The 26,315-nt window shown below is 53.1% G+C and overlaps 1 protein-coding gene across 4 annotated transcripts in view; it reads left to right on the top strand.

Moving 5' to 3' along the window:
• The first annotated feature begins 1,749 nt into the window (after positions 1-1,749).
• Positions 1,750-26,315, top strand: part of CSTPP1 (centriolar satellite-associated tubulin polyglutamylase complex regulator 1) — a 101,197-nt gene continuing 76,631 nt past the window's right edge. For 3 of the 4 annotated variants that reach the window (XM_075280744.1, XM_075280742.1, XM_075280743.1), the window contains exon 1: positions 1,756-1,837. In XM_075280744.1, coding sequence (XP_075136845.1) covers positions 1,795-1,837 — 43 coding nt within the window. In that variant the 5' untranslated portion in view covers positions 1,756-1,794. Of the gene's footprint in view, positions 1,838-26,315 lie in introns of all 4 variants that reach the window. The other variant, XM_075280745.1, reaches the window with a different exon arrangement.

Below are 26,315 nucleotides of genomic sequence, written 5' to 3'. Positions count from 1 at the left end.
CGGTCAGCAGGGCTCATGGCACACCGGTCACTGGGGCTCATGGCACTCCGGTCAGCAGGGCTCATGGCACATCGGTCAGCAAGGCTCATGGCACAGCGGCCACCAGGGCTCATGGCACAGCGGCCACCAGGGCTCATGGCACACCGGTCAGCAGGGCTCATGGCACACTGGTCAGCAAGGCTCATGGCACACTGGTCAGCAGGGCTCATGGCACAGCGGTCACTGGGGCTTATGGCACTCCGGTCAGCAGGGCTCATGGCACACCGGTCACTGGGGCTCATGGCACTCCGGTCAGCAGGGCTCATGGCACACCGGTCAGCAAGGCTCATGGCACAGCGGCCACCAGGGCTCATGGCACAGCGGTAACCAGGGCTCATGGCGCTCCGGTCAGCAAGGCTCATGGCACAGCGGCCACCAGGGCTCATGGCACATCGGTCACTGGGGCTCATGGCACACCGGTCAGCAGGGATCATGGCACACCGGTCAGCAAGGCTCATGGCACACTGGTCAGCAAGGCTCATGGCACACCGGTCAGCAGGGCTCATGGCACACTGGTCACTGGGGCTCATGGCACACCGGTCAGCAGGGCTCATGGCACACTGGTCAGCAAGGCTCATGGCACAGCGGCCACCAGGGCTCATGGCACAGCGGCCACCAGGGCTCATGGCACACCGGTCAGCAGGGCTCATGGCACACTGGTCAGCAAGGCTCATGGCACACTGGTCAGCAGGGCTCATGGCACACCGGTCACTGGGGCTCATGGCACTCCGGTCAGCAGGGCTCATGGCACACCGACCACCAGGGCTCATGGCACACCGGTCAGCAAGGCTCATGGCACAGCGGTCACTGGGGCTCATGGCTCTCCGGTCAGCAGGGCTCATGGCACACCGGTCACTGGGGCTCATGGCACTCCGGTCAGCAGGGCTCATGGCACACCGACCACCAGGGCTCATGGCACACCGGTCAGCAAGGCTCATGGCACAGCGGTCACTGGGGCTCATGGCTCTCCGGTCAGCAAGGCTCATGGCACAGCGGCCACCAGGGCTCATGGCACTCCGGTCAGCAGGGCTCATGGCACACCGACCACCAGGGCTCATGGCACAGCGGCCACCAGGGCTCATGGCACAGCGGTCACTGGGGCTCATGGCTCTCCGGTCAGCAGGGCTCATGGCACACCGGTCACTGGGGCTCATGGCACACCGACCACCAGGGCTCATGGCACACTGGTCAGCAAGGCTCATGGCACAGCGGCCACCAGGGCTCATGGCACAGCGGCAACCAGGGCTCATGGCACAGCGGCCACCAGGGCTCATGGCACACCGGTCAGCAGGGCTTATGACACATTGTACAGTATTAGTAATCAATATAAATAAGTATATCAGTACATATTACAGTATATTAGTTATCACTCTCAGCTATTGGGATTAGTTGTCAGTATTAGTATTCGTTACTACTATCAGTATCAGTTATAGTTATTAGTTATCACTACCAGGTATCGGTATTAATTATCAGTATTAGTTATCACTCTCAGCTCTTGGGATACTTCCTATTACTCTTCAGCTACTTCTTTCCTACTTTTGCCCCTCTTGTACTTCGCTCCTCCATTGACTCTCCATTTGCTGCCGGAACCTTTCTCCAGGGCGGAGGTTTCTCCCGGAAGGCGCGGCTATTACACAGCCCTGGCTGTTCCCATGGTTACCGCAGACGCGGCCTATGAGCCGGCCCGGAACCTGCGCCTTTCATCCCTGACGTCAGTGGAGGAGCCTCGGAGGGAGAAGCGGCAGCGGCGGGAGGATGAGCCCGGAGCGTCTGCTGCAGTCTGGTCCGGACTACCTGGGTGAGAAGCGCCGCTCCCCGTCTCACTAGGGCGCAGTGATGCAGTACAATAAGGTGCAACCTGGAAATAGCTCCGGCTGGAAATGAAGCAGCGCAGCCCAGTCATAAGGATGTGCAGGGAATGTCTGTGTCATTGTGGATGAGTATATATGTGTGTGTGAGTATATATGTGTGTGTGTGTGTATATATATGTGTGTATACGTGTATGTGTGTATATATATGTGTGTGTGAGTATATATGTATATGTGTGTGTATATATGTATATGTGTGTATATATGTGTGTGTGTATATATGTGTATGTGTGTATATATGTATATGTGTGAGTATGTGTATATATATGTGTATGTGTGTATATATGTATATGTGTGAGTATGTGTATATATATGTGTATGTGTATATATATGTGTATGTGTGAGTATGTGTATATATATGTGTATGTGTGTATATATGTATATGTGTGAGTATGTGTATATATATGTGTATGTGTATATATATGTGTATGTGTATATATATGTGTATGTGTGTGTATATGTGTGTGTATATATGTATATGTGTGTGTATATATGTATATGTGTGTGTATATATGTATATGTGTGTGTATATGTGTGTGTATATATGTATATGTGTGTGTATGTATATGTGTGTATGTATATGTGTGTGTATATATGTGTATGTGTGTATATATGTATATGTGTGAGTATATATGTATATGTGTGTGTATATATGTATATGTGTGAGTATGTGTATATATATGTGTATGTGTATATATATGTGTATGTGTGTGTATATGTGTGTGTATATATGTATATGTGTGTGTATATATGTATATGTGTGTGTATATATGTATATGTGTGTGTATATATGTATATGTGTGTGTATATATGTATATGTGTGTGTATGTATATGTGTGTATATATGTGTATGTGTGTATATATGTATATGTGTGAGTATATATGTATATGTGTGTGTATATATGTATATGTGTGTATATATGTGTATATATATGTGTATGTGTGTAAATATGTATATGTGTGAGTATGTGTATATATATATGTGTATGTGTGTATATATGTATATATGTATATGTGTGTGTATATATGTGACACATACAGTATATATATATATATATATCATGTCCTGTAAGTACTGACTATATACCCGTATTCCTAGATGGAGGCTGAATAGATAGCCATGCCTCTCTGTATGTCATTGATGTCGGCACAGATAGCGCTGCCTTCCTCTTTGTACATGACATTGGCACAGATAGCGCTGCCTTCCTCTTTGTACATGACATTGGCACAGATAGCGCTGCCTTCCTCTTTGTACATGACATTGGCACAGATAGCGCTGCCTTCCTCTTTGTACATGACTTCGGCACAGATAGCGCTGCCTTCCTCTTTGTGTACATGACATTGGCACAGATAGCGCCGCCTTCCTCTTTGTGTACATGACATTGGCACAGATAGCGCTGCCTTCCTCTTTGTGTACATGACATTGGCACAGATAGCGCTGCCTTCCTCTTTGTGTACATGACATTGGCACAGATAGCGCTGCCTTCCTCTTTGTGTACATGACATTGGCACAGATAGCGCTGCCTTCCTCTTTGTGTACATGACATTGGCACAGATAGCGCTGCCTTCCTCTTTGTACATGACATTAGCACAGATAGCGCTGCCTTCCTCTTTGTACATGACATTAGCACAGATAGCGCTGCCTTCCTCTTTGTACATGACATTAGCACAGATAGCGCTGCCTTCCTCTTTGTACATGACTTCGGCACAGATAGCGCTGCCTTCCTCTTTGTACATGACATTAGCACAGATAGCGCTGCCTTCCTCTTTGTACATGACATTAGCACAGATAGCGCCGCCTTCCTCTTTGTACATGACTTCGGCACAGATAGCGCTGCCTTCCTCTTTGTACATGACATTAGCACAGATAGCGCCGCCTTCCTCTTTGTGTACATGACATTGGCACAGATAGCGCCGCCTTCCTCTTTGTGTACATGACATTGGCACAGATAGCGCTGCCTTCCTCTTTGTGTACATGACATTGGCACAGATAGCGCTGCCTTCCTCTTTGTACATGACATTAGCACAGATAGCGCTGCCTTCCTCTTTGTACATGACATTAGCACAGATAGCGCTGCCTTCCTCTTTGTACATGACATTAGCACAGATAGCGCTGCCTTCCTCTTTGTACATGACATTAGCACAGATAGCGCCGCCTTCCTCTTTGTGTACATGACATTAGCACAGATAGCGCTGCCTTCCTCTTTGTACATGACATTAGCACAGATAGCGCCGCCTTCCTCTTTGTGTACATGACATTGGCACAGATAGCGCCGCCTTCCTCTTTGTGTACATGACATTGGCACAGATAGCGCTGCCTTCCTCTTTGTGTACATGACATTGGCACAGATAGCGCTGCCTTCCTCTTTGTACATGACATTAGCACAGATAGCGCTGCCTTCCTCTTTGTACATGACATTAGCACAGATAGCGCTGCCTTCCTCTTTGTACATGACATTAGCACAGATAGCGCCGCCTTCCTCTTTGTACATGACTTCGGCACAGATAGCGCTGCCTTCCTCTTTGTACATGACTTCGGCACAGATAGCGCCACCTTCCTCTTTGTACATGACATTAGCACAGATAGCGCCGCCTTCCTCTTTGTATATGACTTCGGCACAGATAGCGCCGCCTTCCTCTTTGTACATGACTTCGGCACAGATAGTACTACCTCACTATACAGCTGATGCTTTCCTCTGCAGTCGTCCTTCATACTCATGGTGACGCTGATCTCTCCTCCGCTGCTCTTTGGGACGGGCTGTAACTTCCCTCTGAATAACCGCGTGGTGAGAATCAGCCGCAGATCTGGCGCCATCACAGTAATAATAATAAATGTTATATAGCGCCAACATATTCCGCAGCACTGTACAATTAGTAGGGATCAAATACAGACAGAAAGAGACATTGCAGAGAAAGTCATTTCACGTACTGGGACTGAGGGCCCTGATCACAAGAGCTTACAATCTATGAGCAGATATCTACAGTACCGTTATTACCAGAGAGCTCAGACACAAATAACCTGATAGTCTGCACTGGGGGCAATGGAGAGTGACAGTCTGAGTGCCCGCCTGGCAGTGTGAGAGGTCGCAGCCCCTTCAGACTGCTGATCGGAGGGGGTGCAGGGGATCAGGCCCCAGAAATCTGATATTGATGGACAGGCCATTCATATTGAAAACCCCTTTAAGGCCACTGACGTCAGGTCCATCGGTCACATGACCATGCTGTAGCCCAGGATACACTGTATAGTAGTGAAGGGGCCGCAGCAATGAATATCGTGGTGCTTCAAAGACCCTTGAAATTTTTTGTTTTTACCAATAGTTGGGGCTTTTCCATGGACTCCCCCAGATTAGCGCCACATACAAGTGTCTGTGGTATTGTGCAGTCTGATCGGGGCTGACCTGAGCTCACAGAACTCCATGGACCTGAGGGGCTTTAGCTTTGGCTCAGTAAACCCACTGTTCCCCGTGCACTGTCCCCTCTGTTCTTGCGCACCATCCCCTCTGTTCCCCGCGCACCGTCCCCTCTGTCCCCCCATGCACTGTCCCCTCTGTCCCCCCATGCACCGCCCCCTCTGTTCCCCGCGCACTGTCCCCTCTGTTCTTGTGCACTGTCCCCCACGCGCCGTCCCCTCCGTTCCCCCGCGCGCCGTCCCCTCCGTTCCCCCGCGCGCCGTCCCCTCCGTTCCCCCGCGCGCCGTCCCCTCCGTTCCCCCGCGCGCCGTCCCCTCCGTTCCCCCGCGCGCCGTCCCCTCCGTTCCCCCGCGCGCCGTCCCCTCCGTTCCCCCGCGCGCCGTCCCCTCCGTTCCCCCCGCGCGCCGTCCCCTCCGTTCCCCCGGTGCCCCTCTGTTCCCCGCGCACTGTCCCCTCTGTTCTTGTGCACTGTCCCCCACGCGCCGTCCCCTCCGTTCCCCCGCGCGCCGTCCCCTCCGTTCCCCCGCGCGCCGTCCCCTCCGTTCCCCCGCGCGCCGTCCCCTCCGTTCCCCCGCGCGCCGTCCCCTCCGTTCCCCCGCGCGCCGTCCCCTCCGTTCCCCCGCGCGCCGTCCCCTCCGTTCCCCCGCGCGCCGTCCCCTCCGTTCCCCGGTGCCCCTCTGTCCCCCCATGCACCGACCCCTCTGTTCCCCGCGCACTGTCCCCTCTGTTCTTGCGCACCGTCCCCTCTGTTCCCCGCGCACCGTCCCCTCTGTTCTTGCGCACCGTCCCCTCTGTTCCCCGCGCACCGTCCCCTCTGTCCCCCCATGCACTGTCCCCTCTGTCCCCCCATGCACTGCCCCCTCTGTTCCCCGCGCACTGTCCCCTCTGTTCTTGTGCACTGTCCCCCGCGCGCCGTCCCCTCCGTTCCCCCGCGCGCCGACCCCTCCGTTCCCCGGTGCCCCTCTGTTCTTGTGCACCGTCCCCTCCGTTCCCCCACGCGCCGTCCCCTCCGTTCCCCCGCGCGCCGACCCCTCCGTTCCCCGGTGCCCCTCTGTTCTTGTGCACCGTCCCCTCTGTTCCCCCGCGCTCCGTCCCCTCTGTCCTCGCCCGCTGACACTGCGGTATTTTGTATTATTTCGGGGTTTCCTTCTTCTATTCTCCATGTTTTGATGTGTATAAAAGCGTTTGCAGTGGAGTTCTCTGTAAATTGAGCGTTCTCGGAGCCGATCGCCACCAGGCGGGCTGCACGGACTTCAGGCTAAGCACTTGCATATGAGGCTCGGCTGACAAATTGTTAGTCGCTCTTGTTTAAGTCGTCAGGCCTGGAGAGAATATACATAATGAGCGCGAGGCCCCAAATACCATATCCATGATGTCACTGTCGGAGGGCACATAGCCCACATTGTCTTTACTGTGCCTTATACTGACCTTTAGCAGCACTGGAGATACACTGGCTCTCATTTATATCCAGGGGGGAGGGGCAGTCTGGATATTATAATAATCGTTCCCACTCATTTATTAGCAAGAGGGCTCCAAAAGTCAGGTAGTCGGCGGGTTTACTTCTATAGGGTCAGACGTGCGGCGCAGGCTTCGAGTGAAAGTCAGGGGGCTAGAAAATAGGGTGTAGAATATGCCCCCCCTCTCAGCCATTCAGAAGAGTCTAGAGGAGTCACATGACACTACACATAGGAGGACTCCCAGTTATGAAACGTCTAGGGGGCGGGGCTTACCTCGTTCCTTCTCCAGACGGGCACGGACATGGAACCATTTAGTTCTGCAGGCTGCTTGAGCTTTGCTGGGACGTTATACAGATCTTTCATCTCTAGGTATAATAATGAGACATCAATCCACCCTGCTGTAAGCCCGCCCCTGCTTAAGTAAGCCCCACCCACACGGAGTTCTCCTTTATATACCGGATATGCTAGGCAGCAGAGTGTCTTAGGCCCTCCATGTTGTACACGCTTGGTCATTTGCCTGATCCATGTAATGTCACACTTTCTTGGCAGCATCAGCCCAAGTGGCTCCTGGGGAGGGGCTTATGGGAAGAGCTGATCAGTGCTGGCCCTATGGAGACAGTGTATCACACCTAGCACATGCTAAGCCAAGTGTGCATGTGTATGATGGCGTCAGACAGTACGGCTATCAGTGTATGGGCATCTTTTTGCTGCAAGGACAAGAGTAGGTCGTAACGTGAATCTTTGCTGACTTTCCAGGGTTGACTTTCTTTGCAATGTCATAGAAGGACAATCTGTAATGTTGTCGTAGTTGTCAGCGCGGTGCGAATGCTAGGAGCGTTGTTGTCAGCACGGTGCGAATGCTCAGAACATTGTTGTTGTCAGCACGGTGCAAATGCTTATACCGCTGTTGTCATTGCGGTGCAAATGCTTGGAGCATTGTTGTCAGCGCGGTGCGAGTGCTTGGAGCATTGTTGTCAGCGCGGTGCGAGTGCTTGGAGCATTGTTGTTGTTGTCAGCGCGGTGTGAATGCTCAGAGTGTTGTCAGCGCGGTGCGAGTGCTAGGAGTATTGTTGTCAGCATGGTGCGAGTACTCGGAGTGTTGCTGTTGTCAGCGCGGTGCGAGTGCTCGGAGTGTTGCTGTTGTCAGCGCAGTGCGAATGCTCGGAGTGTTGTTGTTGTCAACGTGGTGCAAGTGCTCGGAGTGTTGTTATTGTCAGCGCGGTGCAAGTGCTCGGAGTGTTGTTATTGTCAGCGCGGTGCGAGTGCTCGGAGTGTTGTTATTGTCAGCGCGGTGCGAGTGCTCGGAGTGTTGTTGTCAGCGCGGTGCGAGTGCTCGGAGTGTTGTTGTTGTCAGCGCGGTGCGAGTGCTCGGAGTGTTGTTATTGTCAGCGCGGTGCGAGTGCTCGGAGTGTTGTTGTTGTCAGCGCGGTGCGAGTGCTCGGAGTGTTGTTATTGTCAGCGCGGTGCGAGTGCTCGGAGTGTTGTTATTGTCAGCGTGGTGCGAGTGCTCGGAGTGTTATTGCTGTCAGCGTGGTGCGAGTGCTCGGAGTGTTGTTGTTGTCAGCGCGGTGCGAGTGCTCGGAGTGTTGTTATTGTCAGCGCGGTGCGAGTGCTCGGAGTGTTGTTGTTGTCAGCGCGGTGCGAGTGCTCGGAGTGTTGTTATTGTCAGCGCGGTGCGAGTGCTCGGAGTGTTGTTATTGTCAGCGCGGTGCGAGTGCTCGGAGTGTTGTTATTGTCAGCGTGGTGCGAGTGCTCGGAGTGTTATTGCTGTCAGCGTGGTGCGAGTGCTCGGAGTGTTGTTGTCAGCGCGGTGCGAGTGCTCGGAGTGTTGTTGTCAGCGCAGTGCGAGTGCTCGGAGTGTTGTTGTTGTCAGTGCCGTGCGAGTGCTCGGAGTGTTGTTGTAGTCAGCGCGGTGCGAGTGCTCGGAGTGTTGTTGTCAGTGCCGTGCGAGTGCTCGGAGTGTTGTTGTTGTCAGTGCCGTGCGAGTGCTCGGAGTGTTGTTGTTGTCAGTGCCGTGCGAGTGCTCGGAGTGTTGTTGTTGTCAGTGCGGTGCGAGTGCTCGGAGTGTTGTTGTTGTCAGCGCGGTGCGAGTGCTCGGAGTGTTGTTGTCAGCGTGGTGCGAGTGCTCGGAGTGTTGTTGTCAGTGCCGTGCGAGTGCTCGGAGTGTTGTTGTTGTCAGTGCGGTGCGAGTGCTCGGAGTGTTGTTGTCAGCGTGGTGCGAGTGCTCGGAGTGTTGTTGTCAGTGCCGTGCGAGTGCTCGGAGTGTTGTTGTCAGCGCGGTGCGAGTGCTCGGAGTGTTGTTGTCAGCGCGGTGCGAGTGCTCGGAGTGTTGTTGTCTGTGCGGTGCGAGTGCTCGGAGTGTTGTTGTTGTCAGTGCCGTGCGAGTGCTCGGAGTGTTGTTGTTGTCAGTGCGGTGCGAGTGCTCGGAGTGTTGTTGTTGTCAGCGCGGTGCGAGTGCTCGGAGTGTTGTTGTCAGCGTGGTGCGAGTGCTCGGAGTGTTGTTGTCAGTGCCGTGCGAGTGCTCGGAGTGTTGTTGTTGTCAGTGCGGTGCGAGTGCTCGGAGTGTTGTTGTCAGCGTGGTGCGAGTGCTCGGAGTGTTGTTGTCAGTGCCGTGCGAGTGCTCGGAGTGTTGTTGTCAGCGCGGTGCGAGTGCTCGGAGTGTTGCTGTTGTCAGCGCGGTGCGAGTGCTCGGAGTGTTGTTGTCAGCGCGGTGTGAGTGCTCGGAGTGTTGCTGTTGTCAGCGCGGTGCGAGTGCTCGGAGTGTTGCTGTTGTCAGCGCGGTGCGAGTGCTCGGAGTGTTGTTGTCAGCGCGGTGCGAGTGCTCGGAGTGTTGTTGTCTGTGCGGTGCGAGTGCTCGGAGTGTTGTTATCAGCGCGGTGCGATTGCTCGGAGTGTTGTTGTCAGCACGGTGCGAGTGCTCGGAGTGTTGTTGTCAGCGCGGTGTGAGTGCTCGGAGTGTTGTTGTCAGCGCGGTGCGAGTGCTCGGAGTGTTGTTGTCAGCGTGGTGCGAGTGCTCGGAGTGTTGTTGTCAGTGCCGTGCGAGCGCTCGGAGTGTTGCTGTTGTCAGCGCGGTGCGAGTGCTCGGAGTGTTGTTGTCAGTGCGGTGCGAGTGCTCGGAGTGTTGTTGTCAGTGCGGTGCGAGTGCTCGGAGTGTTGTTGTCAGCGCGGTGCGAGTGCTCGGAGTGTTGTTGTCAGCGCGGTGCGAGTGCTCGGAGTGTTGTCAGCGCGGTGCGAGTGCTCGGAGTGTTGTTGTCAGCGCGGTGCGAGTGCTCGGAGTGTTGTTGTCAGCGCGGTGCGAGTGCTCGGAGTGTTGTTGTCAGCGCGGTGCGAGTGCTCGGAGTGTTGTTGTCTGTGCGGTGCGAGTGCTCGGAGTGTTGTTGTCAGCGCGGTGCGAGTGCTCGCAGTGTTGTTGTCAGCGCGGTGCGAGTGCTCGGAGTGTTGTTGTCAGTGCGGTGCGAGTGCTCGGAGTGTTGTTGTCAGTGCGGTGCGAGTGCTCGGAGTGTTGTCAGCGCGGTGCGAGTGCTCGGAGTGTTGTTGTCAGCGCGGTGCGATTGCTCGGAGTGTTGTTGTTGTCTGTGCGGTGCGAGTGCTCGGAGTGTTGTCAGCGCGGTGCGAGTGCTCGGAGTGTTGTCTGTGCGGTGCGAGTGTTCGGAGTGTTGTTGTCAGCGCGGTGCGAGTGCTCGGAGTGTTGTCTGTGCGGTGCGAGTGCTCAGAGTGTTGTCAGCGCGGTGCGAGTGCTCGGAGTGTTGTTGTCAGCGCGGTGCGAGTGCTCGGAGTGTTGTTGTCAGTGCGGTGCGAGTGCTCGGAGTGTTGTTGTCAGCGCGGTGCGAGTGCTCGGAGTGTTGTTGTCAGTGCGGTGCGAGTGCTCGGAGTGTTGTTGTCAGCGCGGTGCGAGTGCTCGGAGTGTTGTTGTCAGTGCGGTGCGAGTGCTCGGAGTGTTGTTGTCAGCGCGGTGCGAGTGCTCGGAGTGTTGTTGTCAGTGCGGTGCGAGTGCTCGGAGTGTTGTTGTCAGTGCGGTGCGAGTGCTCGGAGTGTTGTTGTCAGCGCGGTGCGAGTGCTCGGAGTGTTGTTGTCAGCGCGGTGCGAGTGCTCGGAGTGTTGTTGTCAGCGCGGTGCGAGTGCTCGGAGTGTTGTTGTCAGCGCGGTGCGAGTGCTCGGAGTGTTGTTGTCAGCGCGGTGCGAGTGCTCGGAGTGTTGTCTGTGCGGTGCGAGTGTTCGGAGTGTTGTTGTCAGCGCGGTGCGAGTGCTCGGAGTGTTGTCTGTGCGGTGCGAGTGCTCAGAGTGTTGTCAGCGCGGTGCGAGTGCTCGGAGTGTTGTTGTCAGCGCGGTGCGAGTGCTCGGAGTGTTGTTGTCAGTGCGGTGCGAGTGCTCGGAGTGTTGTTGTCAGCGCGGTGCGAGTGCTCGGAGTGTTGTTGTCAGTGCGGTGCGAGTGCTCGGAGTGTTGTTGTCAGCGCGGTGCGAGTGCTCGGAGTGTTGTTGTCAGTGCGGTGCGAGTGCTCGGAGTGTTGTTGTCAGCGCGGTGCGAGTGCTCGGAGTGTTGTTGTCAGTGCGGTGCGAGTGCTCGGAGTGTTGTTGTCAGTGCGGTGCGATTGCTCGGAGTGTTGTTGTTTGTGGCGGATTCTTTCTGTGAGCTTTATTATCTTAGACATTCTATAGTAACATTCTGCAGACATGAGTGACGCCTTCCAGATTGTTATCGTTCTTGTGCAGAGGCCAAGGTAACGCGGTTTGTCCTTTTTTTGTGCGTGTGGTTTGGACTGTCGTTGCGTGCCCCGGATCTTCCCACATCTGTCTTCTGGAAGTATTCAGCGGGTGAGACATGGCTGACATCCTCACTAAAGTCCTAGTTCACACAGGGCCGCCTGAGCTGTTCCAGGATTGCTGATGTCTATGGGGCTGCAGATGGGAAGCTTAGAAGCTGCCTAGTGTGAACAGTAGTGAAGACAATCTGCTGAGCCCTGGTCCTCGGCTGTGTCATGTGACTCTCCAGTCTGCACTGCGTCTTATGCTCATTGAGAGCCTCCAAGTGAGTCTTATGGGAATGAATGGAGAGACAGACTTACAGTCCACACATGAGAGTCACAGAGCAGAATTGTGCAAAAGTTATAGGCAATCAGGGAAAAAATCCTGCACACTAATAATACTTTCAGAAATAGAAGAGTTAATAGTTTCATTTATGGAGTGAATGAAGGGGGAGACACAAGAGGGTGATGTCCCATGTATGGCTCCTCGGCCGCCCATGTGTAGGCCCCCCCCCCCCTCCCCTCCCAGTAGTCAGCAGATAGTGGCGGGTCCTTGGCCGCCCATGAGTAGGCTCCCCCCCAGTAGTCACCTGATAGTGGCAGGTCCTCGACCTCCCATGTGTAGCCTCCCCCCCATTAGTCAGCAGATAGTGGCGGGTCCTCAGCCGCCCATGTGTAGCCTCCCCCCCCCCACCACCAGTAGTCACCTGATAGTGGTGGGTCCTCGGCCTCCCATGTGTAGCTCCCCCCCAAGTAGTCACCTGATAGTTGCGGGTCCTCGGCCTCCCATGTATAGCCCCCCCCCCCCCAGTAGTCACCTGATATTGGTGGGTCCTCGGCCTCCCATGTGTAGCTCCCCCCCAAGTAGTCACCTGATAGTTGCGGGTCCTCGGCCTCCCATGTATAGCCCCCCCCCCCCCAGTAGTCACCTGATAGTGGTGGGTCCTCGGCCTCCCATGTGTAGCTCCCCCCCAAGTAGTCACCTGATAGTTGCGGGTCCTCGGCCTCCCATGTATAGCCCCCCCCCCCCCAGTAGTCACCTGATATTGGTGGGTCCTCGGCCTCCCATGTGTAGCCTCCCCCCCCCCCCAGTAGTCACCTGATAGTGGCGGGTCCTCGGCCTCCCATGTGTAGCTCCCCCCCCAAGTAGTCACCTGATAGTTGCGGATCCTCGGCCTCCCATGTGTAGCCTCCCCCCCCAGTAGTCACCTGATATTGGTGGGTCCTCGGCCTCCCATGTGTAGCCTCCCCCCCCCCCCCCCCCAGTAGTCACCTGATATTGGCGGGTCCTCGGCCTCCCATGTATAGCCCCCCCCCAGTAGTCACCTGATATTGGCGGGTCCTCGGCCACCCATGTGTAGGCTCCCCCTTCAGTTGCCAGCAGTTTATGGGGGAGACACAAATCAAATCAAATCAAAAAATGCTTTATTGGCACGTCCGAATAGGTATTTGGCATTGCCAAAGCTAGTAAAGTGGGTGGGTGGGGGGGGGAGTTGGGTTGGGTGGGTGGTGGGTATGGGGGGGGGGTTCGGTTATAACAGTCCATGGAGTCTCATCTTCCTCTTCGTTGGTGACTGCTATATGGGGAGGTGGGGGTGGGGCGGGTGTATTGGGATAAATATAACAGTCCATGGAGTCTCATCTTCCTCTTCGTTGGTGACTGCTATATGGGGAGGTGGGGGTGGGGCGGGTGTATTGGGATAAATATAACAGTCCATGGAGTCTCATCTTCCTCTTCGTTGGTGACTGCTATATGGGGAGGTGGGGTGGGGCGGGTGTATTGGGATAAATATAACAGTCCGTGGAGTCTCATCTTCCTCTTGTTTGGTGACAGCTGGACACGTATTGGGCAGCGATCTCCACAGTGGCCTCTTCTTCTCCCAGTAGGATGTAGAGTTTCCTCTTCTCCCAGTCTGGGATGTGGGCAGAGAGTCTTTGGTAGTAGACGGCCCTCATATCTGAGTATTTGGTGCAGTGTAGCAGGAAGTGGGTCTCGTCTTCTAGGACCCCCTGGTCACAGTGCTGGCACAGTCTCTTCTCCCGTGGCTTGTACGTCTGCCTGTATCGCCCCGTCTCTATCTCTAGGTTGTGGGCGCTCAGTCTGTATCGGCTCAGGGTCTGTCTGTGCTTGGGGTGGCGTATTCTCTCCAGGTAGGTGGCCATGGTGTAGTCCCTTTGTAGGGATTGGTACACGGTGAGTTTCTTGGAGTTATTTATTTGGTTTCTCCATTCTTCAATGTACCACTCTCTGTTTGCCTCTGTGGTCGCCTTTATTTCGGCCTTGGTTATCATCTGTTGGTGTTTTTGGTTTGGTGGTTGGCTGCTGTTTGGTTGGTGAATGTCTGGTTTGCTCAGGTGGCTTAGCCAGGCTTGGTGGTGGTAGGAGTCAGGCTTGCTCCCCTGGATGTGTGCCTGGAAAGCTAGCGCCCTCTTCTGTATGGTGAGCCATAGGGGGAGTCTGCCTAGCTCTGCCCTGCAGGCTATGTTGGTGGTGTTGCGATGGACATGGAGCAGGTATTTGCAGAACTCCAGGTGGAAGTTCTCTGTTGGGCTGGAATCCCACCTTGACTGGTCTGGGTAGGTGGCTGGGCCCCAAACCTCACTGCCATAGAGAAGGATCGGGGAGATGACAGCGTCAAATATCTTCAGCCAGACCCTCACCGGTGGTTTGAGGTGGTACAGTTGTCTTCTGATGGCGTAGAAGGTTCTGCAGGCTTTTGCTTTCAGGGTTTCTATTGCTGCTTTGAAGCTTCCTGATTGGCTGAGCTCCAGCCCCAGGTCGGTGTAGCTGTTGGTTTTCTCCAGTGTGGAGCCGTTCAGTGTGAATTGTGGGGTGGTGGAGGCTTTATTGTGGCCCTTCTTCTGGAATACCATGACTTTGGTCTTCTTCTGGTTGATGGGTAGGGCCCATGTGGTGCTGAATTTTTCCAGCACTGACAGGCTTTCTTGGAGGTCTTTCTCGGTGGGGGCCAGGAGTAGGAGGTCATCGGCGTATAGCAGGAACTTCACCTCTCGATTGTTCAGGGTGAGGCCTGGGGTTGGTGAGGCCTCCAGGGCTGTAGCCAGTTCATTGATATAGATGTTGAAGAGCGTTGGGCTCAGGCTACAGCCTTGTCTGACCCCTCGGGCCTGTTGGAAGTATGCGGTCCTTTTCCCATTCACCTTCACACTGCACTGGTTTCCGGTGTAGGAGCTCTTGATGACGTCGTACGTTCTTCCTCCTATTCCACTCTCTAGGAGTTTTAGAAGTAGGCCTGGGTGCCATACTGAGTCGAACGCCTTCTTAAAGTCCACGAAGCAGGCGAATATCTTGCCTCTTCTGGTGTTGTGGACGTGCGTCTTGATGAGGCTGTGCAGGGTGTAGATATGGTCTGTGGTGCGGTGGTTTGGCATGAACCCTGCTTGGCTCTTGCTGAGGACCCCGTGTTGTGTGAGGAAGGTGAGGATTCTGTTATTGATGATGCTGTTGAACAGTTTCCCCAGCGTGCTGCTGACGCAGATCCCTCTGTAGTTGTTGGGGTCATATTGGTCCCCATTCTTGTAGATGGGGGTTATGAGCCCTTTGTTCCAGTCTTCGGGGAAGTGTCCAGCATTGAGCACGAGGGTGAATAGCTTTGCCAGTGCCGCGTGTATTGCTGGAGGGCTGTATTTGATCATCTCTGGTAGGATGCCGTCAGGGCCACTGGCCTTTTTGCCTTTCAGCAGGACAATTCTTTCCTGTATATCTTTTATGGTGATTGGCGAGTCCAGAGGGTTCTGGAAGTCTTTGATGACTTTCTCCATGTCCCTCAGTTTGGTGATTATCTGTTGCTGTTCTGGAGTTAGTTCTTCTTCTGGGATGTTTTTGTAGAGACCTCTGAAGTAGTTGAGCCAGATATTGCCATTTTGGATGTGGAGAGAGTTTTTCTTGGGCTTTGTGCCCATGTGGTGCCAGGTCTCCCAGAATGAGCTGTCCTGGAGGGAGTCCTCTAGTTGCTGTATTTTGTGGGAGAGGTCCCTCTGTTTCTTCTCTCTGAGGGTGCCCTTGTATTGCTTGCATAGATTGCTGTAGGCTTCCCTCACCTCCTTGTTGTTGGGGTCCCTGTGTTTTTGGTTGGAGGCTGTTCTTAGGGTATGGCGTAGTGCTCTGCAGTCGCTGTGGAACCATTTGTGGGACTGTTTGTTGGTTTGTCTTATTGGTTTGGTTGGTTTCAGGCCTGCTAGTTCTGCTGTGGTCTGTAGGATGTACTTGAGATCCTTCACAGCTCTGGTGACTCCCTGTTGGTCTGGCTGATAGGTGTTTGTATGGAAGTTTGTGAGCAGTGTCTTGATTTCGGGTCGGTTGGTTGCGTTGGTATATTCTATGGCCTGGTGGTTGGCCCATGTGAAATGTCTTGGTAGGTTGTAGAGGCCGGACTGTTGGGGCTCATGTGTGGGTGTTTTGTTCATGGTTCTCATGTATAGTAGGATCTGGTTGTGGTCTGATAGATGGGAGTCAGGTGCGATTGTGAAGTCTTCAATGTCTGACAGGTCTGCGTCTGTAATGGCATAGTCCACCACGCTGTTGCCCACTTGAGAGTTTAGTGTGAAGCGTCCTCTGGGATCGCCTGTGGTACGTCCGTTTATTATGTACAGTCCTAGGCTTCGGCACATGTTCAGCAGTTGTCTCCCACTCTTGTTGACAATTCTGTCTTGGCTGTTTCTTCTTGTCTGTGTGGGTTCTGGGTGGTGGATCTCACTACCGTGCGTATGTGGGTTGTCGTCCGGGGGCAGGTAGTCTAACTCTGTGCCTGTCCTTGCATTCAGGTCTCCGCATATTAGTACTCTGCCTTTGGGTTGGAAGTGGACGGCTTCCCTTTGTAGGACCTCGTAAGTGTCGGGGTGGTGGTAGGGGGACCCTGGTGGGGGCATATATACTGCACAGAGATAGATGTCCTGCTGGCCGCTGAGGATGGAGCTGCTTATTTTTATCCATATGTGATTAGTTCCACGTTTGGTAGCTTTTACGTGTTCTTTGAGCTCCTCCTTGTACCATATTAGTATGCCTCCTGAGTGGCGGCCATGTTTGGTGGTCTTATTTTTCTGGGCGGGCACTGAGAATTCCTTGTAGCCCATGGGTGTTAGGGACTCGTCATCTGCCCGGGTCCATGTCTCTAGGAGGATTTGAATGTCTATGTTTTTTAGTCTGTCTATGAAGTCTGGATCTTTTGGGTTAGATCTATAGGCTGAGGCGTTCAGCCCTTGTATGTTCCAACTACTGATAGTTAGTGATTTAATCTTCAGTGTGTAAACCTTGTAATGAGCTGTCCTGCAGAGGACGGGCTGATGTCCCACGTGTGTCTCCTCGGGTACCCATGTGTACTGACTGTCTCCCATTACTGACTGTCTCCATTCCCTCCTGTCCCAGTAAACACTCCTCTTATCTGCGCCCTTCATGGTCTTTGTTCTCTGGATGAACATGTCGTCTCCTCTGAAGTTTTCCCACAGCACGCCACCATCCTCTGCGCCTCTTTGAGCTGAACCCCATTTGTCATCATTAAAGACGGTTATTATGATAACAGGCGCTTTAGTCGGATCCCTGTCATCGACGCCTGCAAATCGCCCAGCAAAAGTTTACTTTGCAAGAACACTACAGAAGAAAACCCGCTGTTTGCCAAGAGATTTCTTCTCTTTTATTTTCATTCTTGCGAGTCTTTTAAGCTTTTCTCTTTCTTCAAAGCGTCCTTCATTGGGCGGCTGCGAGCGAGCGGGCGCGGGGGGGTCCTGTCCCCAGCTGTCCTATTGTAGGGCCTGAGCTCTTGTTAACACCATTATCTGGCAGGGAGATTACAGGTAATTGTGATAAAGCAACAATCCCATAGAGGAGGCCGCGGCGGCCCCGGGCCATCCCATCACATGTGCACGACTTGCCGAGCCTGCTCTTCTCTCGTCTTCTCTCTGATCTTAAAAGCTACACCTGGGGCTCTGGCTTTAGAGGTAAGACGTGAGGGCGGGGGCCCACCAGGGACATGACTGACGGGTTTGTGTGTTATACATCTACAGTGACCAAACTAAACAAATACTTGGGGCCTCATACACCCTCCAGCTTTTGTGCTGCGCCCCCTCCCCGTATCTCTTACAACTCCTCTCATTGAACTTAAGTAGAAGAAAACGATACGACAGATAAAAGCGCCGGCCGTGGACATTGGAGAAGATCTGAGGCCTGCGCGCTACTAATCTTACTGACATGATACCGCAACGTCTCACACGAGTAAAGACCTAAAACAAACCGATTATCTGAGTCTGGAGAGTCATTGACTGTACAAGACATTGGATGTGTCGGAGATTCTGGAGCCATCGAGATCAGGCTTTAGGCCCAAGGCCTTCTTATATGGACTGAGTATTGTCGATACAACATGTCACACGGCGCTCGTAGGAAAGGCACGTAATGAACCCTCCTGATCAGCGGAGATTGGGCCCTCAGGGATCAGACACTGAGACCGAGCCGATCCTCGTGTAATATGTCAGGGTACCAGCGATGTCTGCTCATCACAACAACCCCAAATCATGTAGATCCTGGAAGGGTCACAGCCAGGGAGCGGGGCCGCAGCTGATGGACATCACAGGGACGTGAGAGACACCAAGGAGGGAAGGGCCAGCCTGGACCGGAACACCGGCTAAAATACAGCGCTCACCCATGTAAATCTGGAAAAACTTCCTTTATTGAAATTCGGATAATGAATATGACACAACGCATTTCTGACCCCAGCGATCCTTTAGCAAGTGCAGGGTTACTAGCCCGGATAGCGCCAGACTATTATCTTAGGGGCGATCTATTTATTTTTGCATTGTTTTGGTCGTTTTTGATTGCGCCGTTTCCTGCCAGCTCTGCACATGTGAACACGCACCATTAGAATCAAAGCACTTGCGAGCGAGACTTGTACACTTGTAAGGCCCCCGAATATTCAGTGCCAGCGCCATTAAAGCCTTTCAGTACAGAACTGAAAAGGGTCCCTGAGTTAGGATTGTGAGGCGACGGAGCGTCTCGGTACTTGGCAGGAAAAAAAGACCTTGATTCTTCCGAGTCTGAAATAAAATGAACTCCTACAGAGTAGCTGTACCAGCAGAAGGGGGGCGAGGCGAGGAGCCCTCTCCTGGCCGCGCTGCGCTCGCCTCATCGCACATGCTGGACACGGACTCCTTGAAGGCTTCTCCTGACACTGTTTTGTGGTGGATGTAAAGGGCAGTAATTAGTCTTTACCAATCTCCATTGCCACCGCTCGGCCTCCTTTCATGGCCGCTTGTATCACACTGCAGTTCTTTGGGAACACGGTGTCCAGAGATGTTTCTCTCGCGCTCTCTCTTCTTTCTTCCATGGTGGCCATTGTTTTATTGCGTAAACCTTCAGCACGCTGCCAATGAAAATTGGGCGATATTCGGGAATATTTTCTCGATGCTTGGCTTTCTCTTGCTTATGTTCGTCTGATCTGATCGCGTTTCTGTCCTGTCCAGTAGACGTGGGATCATGGGACATGGTCATCGAGCATAGATGAATACTAGGAAGTGGTAAGGGTCCGCCTAGATTGGACTTGGTCTGTCAGATCTCATTGTATCCTCGGAAGTGTATATACTAAAGACCCCCCATAGACATTAGAGGAGGGTCACACAAGTACCCCCACAGATAATGTATGGGGAATGAATCTTCTCATCTCAGCACCTGATCCTTGTGTTTCGGGTAGATTTGCCCCTATCAGAGACGTTTCGTAGTGTCTTTATTCTGTGGCCATTCATACTTGGCTAAGCCCAGCATGCATGTATATAGGTGGATTGGAGGAATCACTGTCAGCTAATGGTATATGAGGACCTTAACCTTATCTATGGGACCTCGTGGTCTTGGTGTAATAACATATTCCCCCTTCTAGCGATCCACGGCCTCTTCAATTCCTTATGTCTAATTTGTGGTACGAGCCTGTCCCATGGGTGTCCCTTGGCCCCGTCCTCAGCAGTAGTTCAGTCTTATCCCTGATCCCTCTTACATGGATTCCATATCAGGGTTTGGGGGATTTTCATGCAGATCTTTTCCTCGGTCTCAGGTGGTTTGGGCCGGTCTCAGACGTGACGTTGTGGTCCGGAGTCCCCTCCGTGGGTCAGAGCTGTGGCCTTCACGTGTCTCTTCGCCCTTTGTTGTGCGGCCTGTAGACAAGTGCCCCGATGTATAGACCAGATATAAACCATTGCTAGTCCTTTCTAGGCCAGTCTTCACTGACTTTTGTGGTTACATTTTAGAAATGAATTTTTTGGACAGATTTAGTTTATTTTTTGTGTTTTTAGATAATTAGATGCTAATGTGGCGTGACCCGGGGTCGGAGGTCGGGGGACAGAAAAAGTGACAGACTTCAAGATAAAATGATTAATTGCCATTAGAGATGAGTGAGTACTATTGGAAACTCCCATGTTGAATAGCATGCACCCATAGGAATGAATGGAAGCGGTCGGCACGCAGACTTTGCCGGCGTCCGGCCGCTTAACCCCCTGCGTGCCGGCTGCGTCCATTCATTCCTATGGAGCGTGCTATTCCAATAGTACTCGCTCATCTCTGATTGCCATATATTTTATCCTATAATTATCCATCTTCTATAATTACATACATTGTTACAGTTTTACTTTCATAGAGATTCTAACATTAACCCATGGCTGTCTGAAGGAGTCAGAGTCAGCAGGTGGAGAAATGGAGGAGTCGGAGACCATGGTTTGTCCTGTGTCAGTGTATCCTAGAAGTAATGTCCAGATATTTAGGAGAACCATCAAACATGACAAGGGCAGACTGTACAAAACCAGTATGGGGTATAGTATATAACAAGGGTTAGGAAGGACTGACATGGAGGGTACCGGTCCCGTCTGCTCTGACATAGACCGCTCTATGGTCCCTATTGATCCAGCGCAGCTTCCTATCAAGTAGACCTGGATGTTCATGTCAGCCATCAGGTAGACCTGGATGTTCATGTCAGCCATCAGGTAGACCTGGACGTTCACGTCAGCCATCAGGTAGACCTGGACGTTCACGTCAGCCATCAGGTAGACCTGGACGTTCACGTCAGCCATCAGGTAGACCTGGACGTTCACGTCAGCCATCAGGTAGACCTGGACGTTCACGTCAGCCATCAGGTAGACCTGGACGTTCACGTCAGCCATCAGGTAGACCTGGACGTTCACGTCAGCCATCAGGTAGACCTGGACGTTCACGTCAGCCATCAGGTAGACCTGGACGTTCACGTCAGCCATCAGGTAGACCTGGACGTTCACGTCAGCCATCAGGTAGACCTGGACGTTCACGTCAGCCATCAGGTAGACCTGGACGTTCACGTCAGCCATCAGGTAGACCTGGACGTTCACGTCAGCCATCAGGTAGACCTGGACGTTCACGTCAGCCATCAGGTAGACCTGGACGTTCACGTCAGCCATCAGGTAGACCTGGGCGTTCATGTCAGCCATCAGGTAGACCTGGACGTTCATGTCAGCCATCAGGTAGACCTGGACGTTCACGTCAGCCATCAGGTAGACCTGGGCGTTCACGTCAGCCATCAGGTAGACCTGGGCGTTCATGTCAGCCATCAGGTAGACCTGGACGTTCACGTCAGCCATCAGGAAGACCTGGGCGTTCATGTCAGCCATCAGGAAGACCTGGACGTCTAATCTTGTGGGTTTGGGAAGAATCACAAGCTGATGATTTGGACCTTGTTGATTTTTGGATTGTTCCTCCTGGCCATGGACATCCATGTATATGTATCATTGGTCTCCTTGTCTGCAGTGAATCTTATTGGTGGCCACGCACATTAGAAGGAAGTGGGCTGGTGGATGTTTGGACATTGACTATGTGATGGCCGATGCTTCCACCGATGCAGCCCTACATATTCAGTCCATATTGGTCGTTACATTAGTTTTGGCGTTCCGCACATGTTCGGTAACATGGGGTTAAGGACAAACCATCTTTCTGGCGATGATCGGGTATAATCCTATAATCTGGCAGCTCATCTCCAGACGATGACGTCCTTCATTGACTAAAGCGATTGTGGTCGGAGTCGTCTTCTGGCCGTCTTACATGTGATACAAGGGTAGTCCCAGCAACCTTGGACAGTTCGGCCAATTATCGTATGTGTTTGGAGCTCGCGGAGATGTGCTTGTTCCTCCACAAGGGCTTTATCCCTTCTCCAGTGAATCCACATGCACACTCAGCCATGTACAGCATGTATATGTATAGGGGTGTTGGGGGAGATGTAAGGGCACCTCTAGACTAATGGCAATGGCCGCCGTATGTGCAGTACCAGCTCAGGTAGCCAGCTGCTGGGTCTTGCCTCCATTGTTTGGTGCCCGGGATGATCTACCAGTGTGACCACCATAGAAGACTCTGATAACCTGTATTATTGGAGGTTATCAGGAGAACATGAGGACATGGCCCCCGCCTGAGGGGAAGCATTCAGCCCGCTCTGTAAGGCAGCCGCAGCTTTTATCTATCAGCGCTTCCTATTTCACTAGTGAACAGGTGTGTGTTTGTGTGGAGTCCATGCAGCGAGTCCCCGTCATGGCCGCTCAGACCGTGCGCTGGTGTCCTCGTCTCTCTGCTCGCCCCCATCGCTGTCTCCTCTCAGATAACAAGCCATAGAATTGAAGGCTACATGGAGACAGAGGATGATTGTCAGAGCCGTGCTGAAGGCCGCCCTCGGGTCCGTGTGTCACTCTCAGGTCCTTATAGAATATATCAGGGGAGACCCCACGTGGGCGCCAATTCCTTGCTTGAGATGTTTCTGGAATTTCTATTCCTTTTGCAGCTGTTACGATATGGGTGCGATCTATCATGTGCGCTCCGAGGTCATGGCTGTAATGTCCATAATGGTGGAGGGGCTGGGTCTCTAATAAAGTGGCCATTCAGTGTGTGCTGCTCCAGGGGTAGGGGCTCAGATTCGGCTACCCCTCACTCACTATAGTCTCCGGCTTAGACTATAACTCCCTATCAGGCCTCTCTTATTCCTCTGTTATTCCCATCGGAAATATAAGAATAAATTTCCAGTTGAGTTTTCTTCTCCGTCAGATGCGTCTTCATAATCTAAGGCCGTGTTCACATCTAAGGCCGGTCTGTCTGGTGTCCGTCTACCATCACGGGGGAAAATTCCTTCCATCGTGACTATTTCATCCAGTCATGTGACTTCGCTAACAATGGACCCAATGGGCCCCATTAATGTCAGGGGGTCTCTGGGGGTCACTAGAAGACTCCATTTACATGGGGAATTGTAACACTTAATTTATTCTTAGATTCCCAGGAGGAATAACAGAGGAACACGACACAGACTTGTAGAAAGACGCTTTACTTGAGCACTATCTCCTGCAGTATGTCAGTGATTCCGACCTGCCGAGAGATGTGCGGCGAGCGCTGAGGTCTGATCTCCAGCACGGCCGGGCTCAGCCCCACTCCGGGCCATGTCCTGCCCCACTCGGCAGTGTCTTAGACTGTTTATTTCCAGGCCGTGTGTGATCTAAAATAGCGGCATTGGTGACAGCCGCACATTCCTCACCTCACAGGTCAGCCCCGGCCCCCATGGACCAGCCGAGGGCCAGCAGGCCTATAGGAGGATGAAGGGGCGCTTATGTAATAGGGCACGGCTACTTGTCTTATATGTATGTTTAGTAAATTCCCCTCCTCCATCTTGGACGAGGATTGTGGTGTTCTCACCTCTGCCCCTTTAAGCTGGGCACACATTGGTGGGTTTGACTAATATACATCCAATCTCGGCCGGACCGTTCAGTGTGTATGGCGACCTGATTCTGCCCCGGGGCTGATGTTGGGGTAGAAGAGTCGGAATCCTGTGCCAGGGGGTACAGACACTGGGCCAGGGGTTTGCAGCAGATTTGTTGGTGTATTGTGAGGGATCAGTCCGCGTCTCTCGAATGCTCAGCCCCACAGTGTTATCTGTCGCGGCCCATCTTTGAGGCTTTCTTAGTTCCCATTGCTGGGATATTTTGGCACCTCTCCCTGCCTGGAATGCTTCATGGTCAGGCACAGCTCGGGCCCTATTGATGCCGCCCTACAGGAATCTTCTCCACAACCTATTTTTAGTCCTTAGTTTAGTCAATTACACGGACATTACATCTTGGAGGAAAAAAATGCTTCATTGCGAGTCTCTGAAGACTCCCACATCTCATCTCGGCTTTCACTGCCTGCTGGAGGACAACAAATGTGCAGACAATGTGCCGGACACCCCGGGGCAGACGTGACCACCCACAGTCACTCGCTCGGCCTCGTGAGGTCATCTATCAACCGTACTCTGTGAGAATCGCAACCTAGAGGAACGGAGGGAGGACGAAGGAAATCATCTGGGTGCGAACCCGGGGTCTTAGTAATGTGCAACATGTATTATATTACAATACCTTATAGTAGGGGTGAAAACGGAAAAAATAGTAATGAACTAAAAATTCACTCTACTGAATCAGTCTTGATCTCCCAAGATGGACTGTCTGCTCACTGAAGTGCTTATTGAAGTCTATGGAGAGGTTTAGGGAAGAGGAGAGGCCAAGTCTTATCCTATCTGGTGCTGCTGAGTGAGAGCGAAATGGAGCAGAATCTCCTGTGTTCTCCATGTGCTGTCTACGGGAGATGTCGCGGCCTCTGGTCTCTCCGTGTGGCGGCCTCTGGTCCCTCCGTGTGGCGGCCCCTGGTCTCTCCGTGTGGCGGCCTCTGGTCTCTCCGTGTGGCGGCCTCTGGTCCCTCCGTGTGGCGGCCCCTGGTCTCTCCGTGTGGCGGCCTCTGGTCTCTCCGTGTGGCGGCCCCTGGTCTCTCGGTGTGGCGGCCTCTGGTCTCTCCGTGTGGCGGCCCCTGGTCTCTCCGTGTGGCGGCCCCTGGTCTCTCCGTGTGGCGGCCCCTGGTCTCTCCGTGTGGCGGCCTCTGGTCTCTCCGTGTGGCGGCCTCTGGTCTCTCCGTGTGGCGGCCTCTGGTCTCTCCGTGTGGCGGCCTCTGGTCTCTCCGTGTGGCGGCCTCTGGTCTCTCCGTGTGGCGGCCCCTGGTCTCTCGGTGTGGCGGCCCCTGGTCTCTCGGTGTGGCGGCCCCTGGTCTCTCCGTGTGGCGGCCTCTGGTCTCTCCGTGTGGCGGCCCCTGGTCTCTTTGTGTCGCAGCCTTTAGTTTTTCACTAACCTCCCCCACCACAATGTATAAGACGTTCAGAAGACATTGTTGGCGTACACTCCCTTTAAGATCAGAATGCAATAAAAGTTCATTCTCTTTAAGCAGAGCCCCCTGACAGCTGCGACACAGCGGCGGTTTTGGAACAGGATCTGAGCGTGGCCTCTAACACTGAGCAGGCTCCGCTAATCTTTACTTCCTCAAGTAATATTTCAGCTCCTTGGCTGTCAAGAGGTGGGAGCCGAAGGAAAGAGGGAAATGTGAGGAGGTGAATGAGGGGCCGAGTGCGGGCGAAGTGCGAGTGTGGGCGATGTGGGAGTGGTGGGCGATGTGCGAGTGCGGGCGATGTGCGGGCCGCTGATTACATGTCACAGGAAGGTCACAGTCATGCCCTGCCACTAGTCACATCACACATGCACTCCTATGACAGACCAGCAGCAATATGGCGGCGTCGTGCAGCCGGCCGGACTTCTGGGCTCTGTCAGACATGCCAAGAGCGGCAGTCGCACCAGGGACAAACGTTCCAACACAACCTCTATGATATGTGCGGCGCTGTGCTTGGAACTCAGAGTTAGGTGCAGCATAGATAGGAAATAGCCAGGAGTCGCACCATAAAAGCACTACAAGTACCAAACTAGTACTGAGACTTCCACCATGACGGTTGAGTGGGCCTCTGTTCTCGGTGTGCAGTAGTCGTAGACTAATGTGCCAGTGGGGCAGACTCTGTACGGGACCTGGTTACGGTAATTTAGTGTTCCGATCCTTTCTATAATGTGATATATCCACACCAATTGTCTGTCTGCTCCTAGGGGTGTATTAGGATTAGTGGGGTATAGGGGTGGCCCACAGAGCCCCTCACCACAGACTGTCCTCCTAATGATCAGGCAGAGCGTGGCTGAATCACTGTGGCGATCATAGAGAGAACTGTGCAGCTATATAGAGTTAGGCCTGCACAGTCCTCTCTCTGCACTCCCTTCTTACATGTACAGGATCCTCACCTATCCAGACGACCATTTCTTCTCTATAAGATCTCGCTGCCGTTGGTTCTCTTCTTACTTTCCTTGCCGTCCCTCTTGCAGGTCTTTGCCCAGTCTCGATGCTTTGACCTGTTGGACATCTTTGGTTAATCCGTGTTGCTCAATGTGCACGCCGCCATGTTTCCTGCTGCGGCACGCTGGGACAGATTGCCCGATCACTAGAGTTCAGTCTCAAGAAGAAGATAATTACCTTAATGTCATAATTACTGCTCCGCTCCCAGACACGCATGATCACATGATCCATAAGAAATGAAGGTGTCAGGTATTAGGAGGAGGATTATCCTATCAGACACAATCACGTCTTAAGTGGCTGCTCTCTCATCACTTTGTCCAATCACGTTTTATAAGATTATTCCACTTGCCTGATCTTCTTACCGCCCACAATCTGGTTGATGGAGAGCAGTCTCCTCCACACTATGGTGGCTGGATGAGAAGGTCCGCCCAATAAGCCCACCATGATGAGAGAGGTTGTCAAACAACCTACTGGGCCAAGCCATGGCTACCAGGTGGGGGCCACAATCCGGTCACATTTTTGTAAAAGAACTTGCCAGGATTACCTGTTTCTTCTTAGGTTTCCCCATCGTCCTGTGGATCACGGCAGCAGAAGAACCTGCGATGTGGGATCGTAACGTCAAG

This window comes from Leptodactylus fuscus, chromosome 7 (genome assembly GCF_031893055.1).
Source record: "Leptodactylus fuscus isolate aLepFus1 chromosome 7, aLepFus1.hap2, whole genome shotgun sequence".
Classification (NCBI taxonomy): Eukaryota; Metazoa; Chordata; class Amphibia; order Anura; family Leptodactylidae; genus Leptodactylus; species Leptodactylus fuscus.
This window is presented reverse-complemented; position numbering and strand designations above follow the sequence as displayed.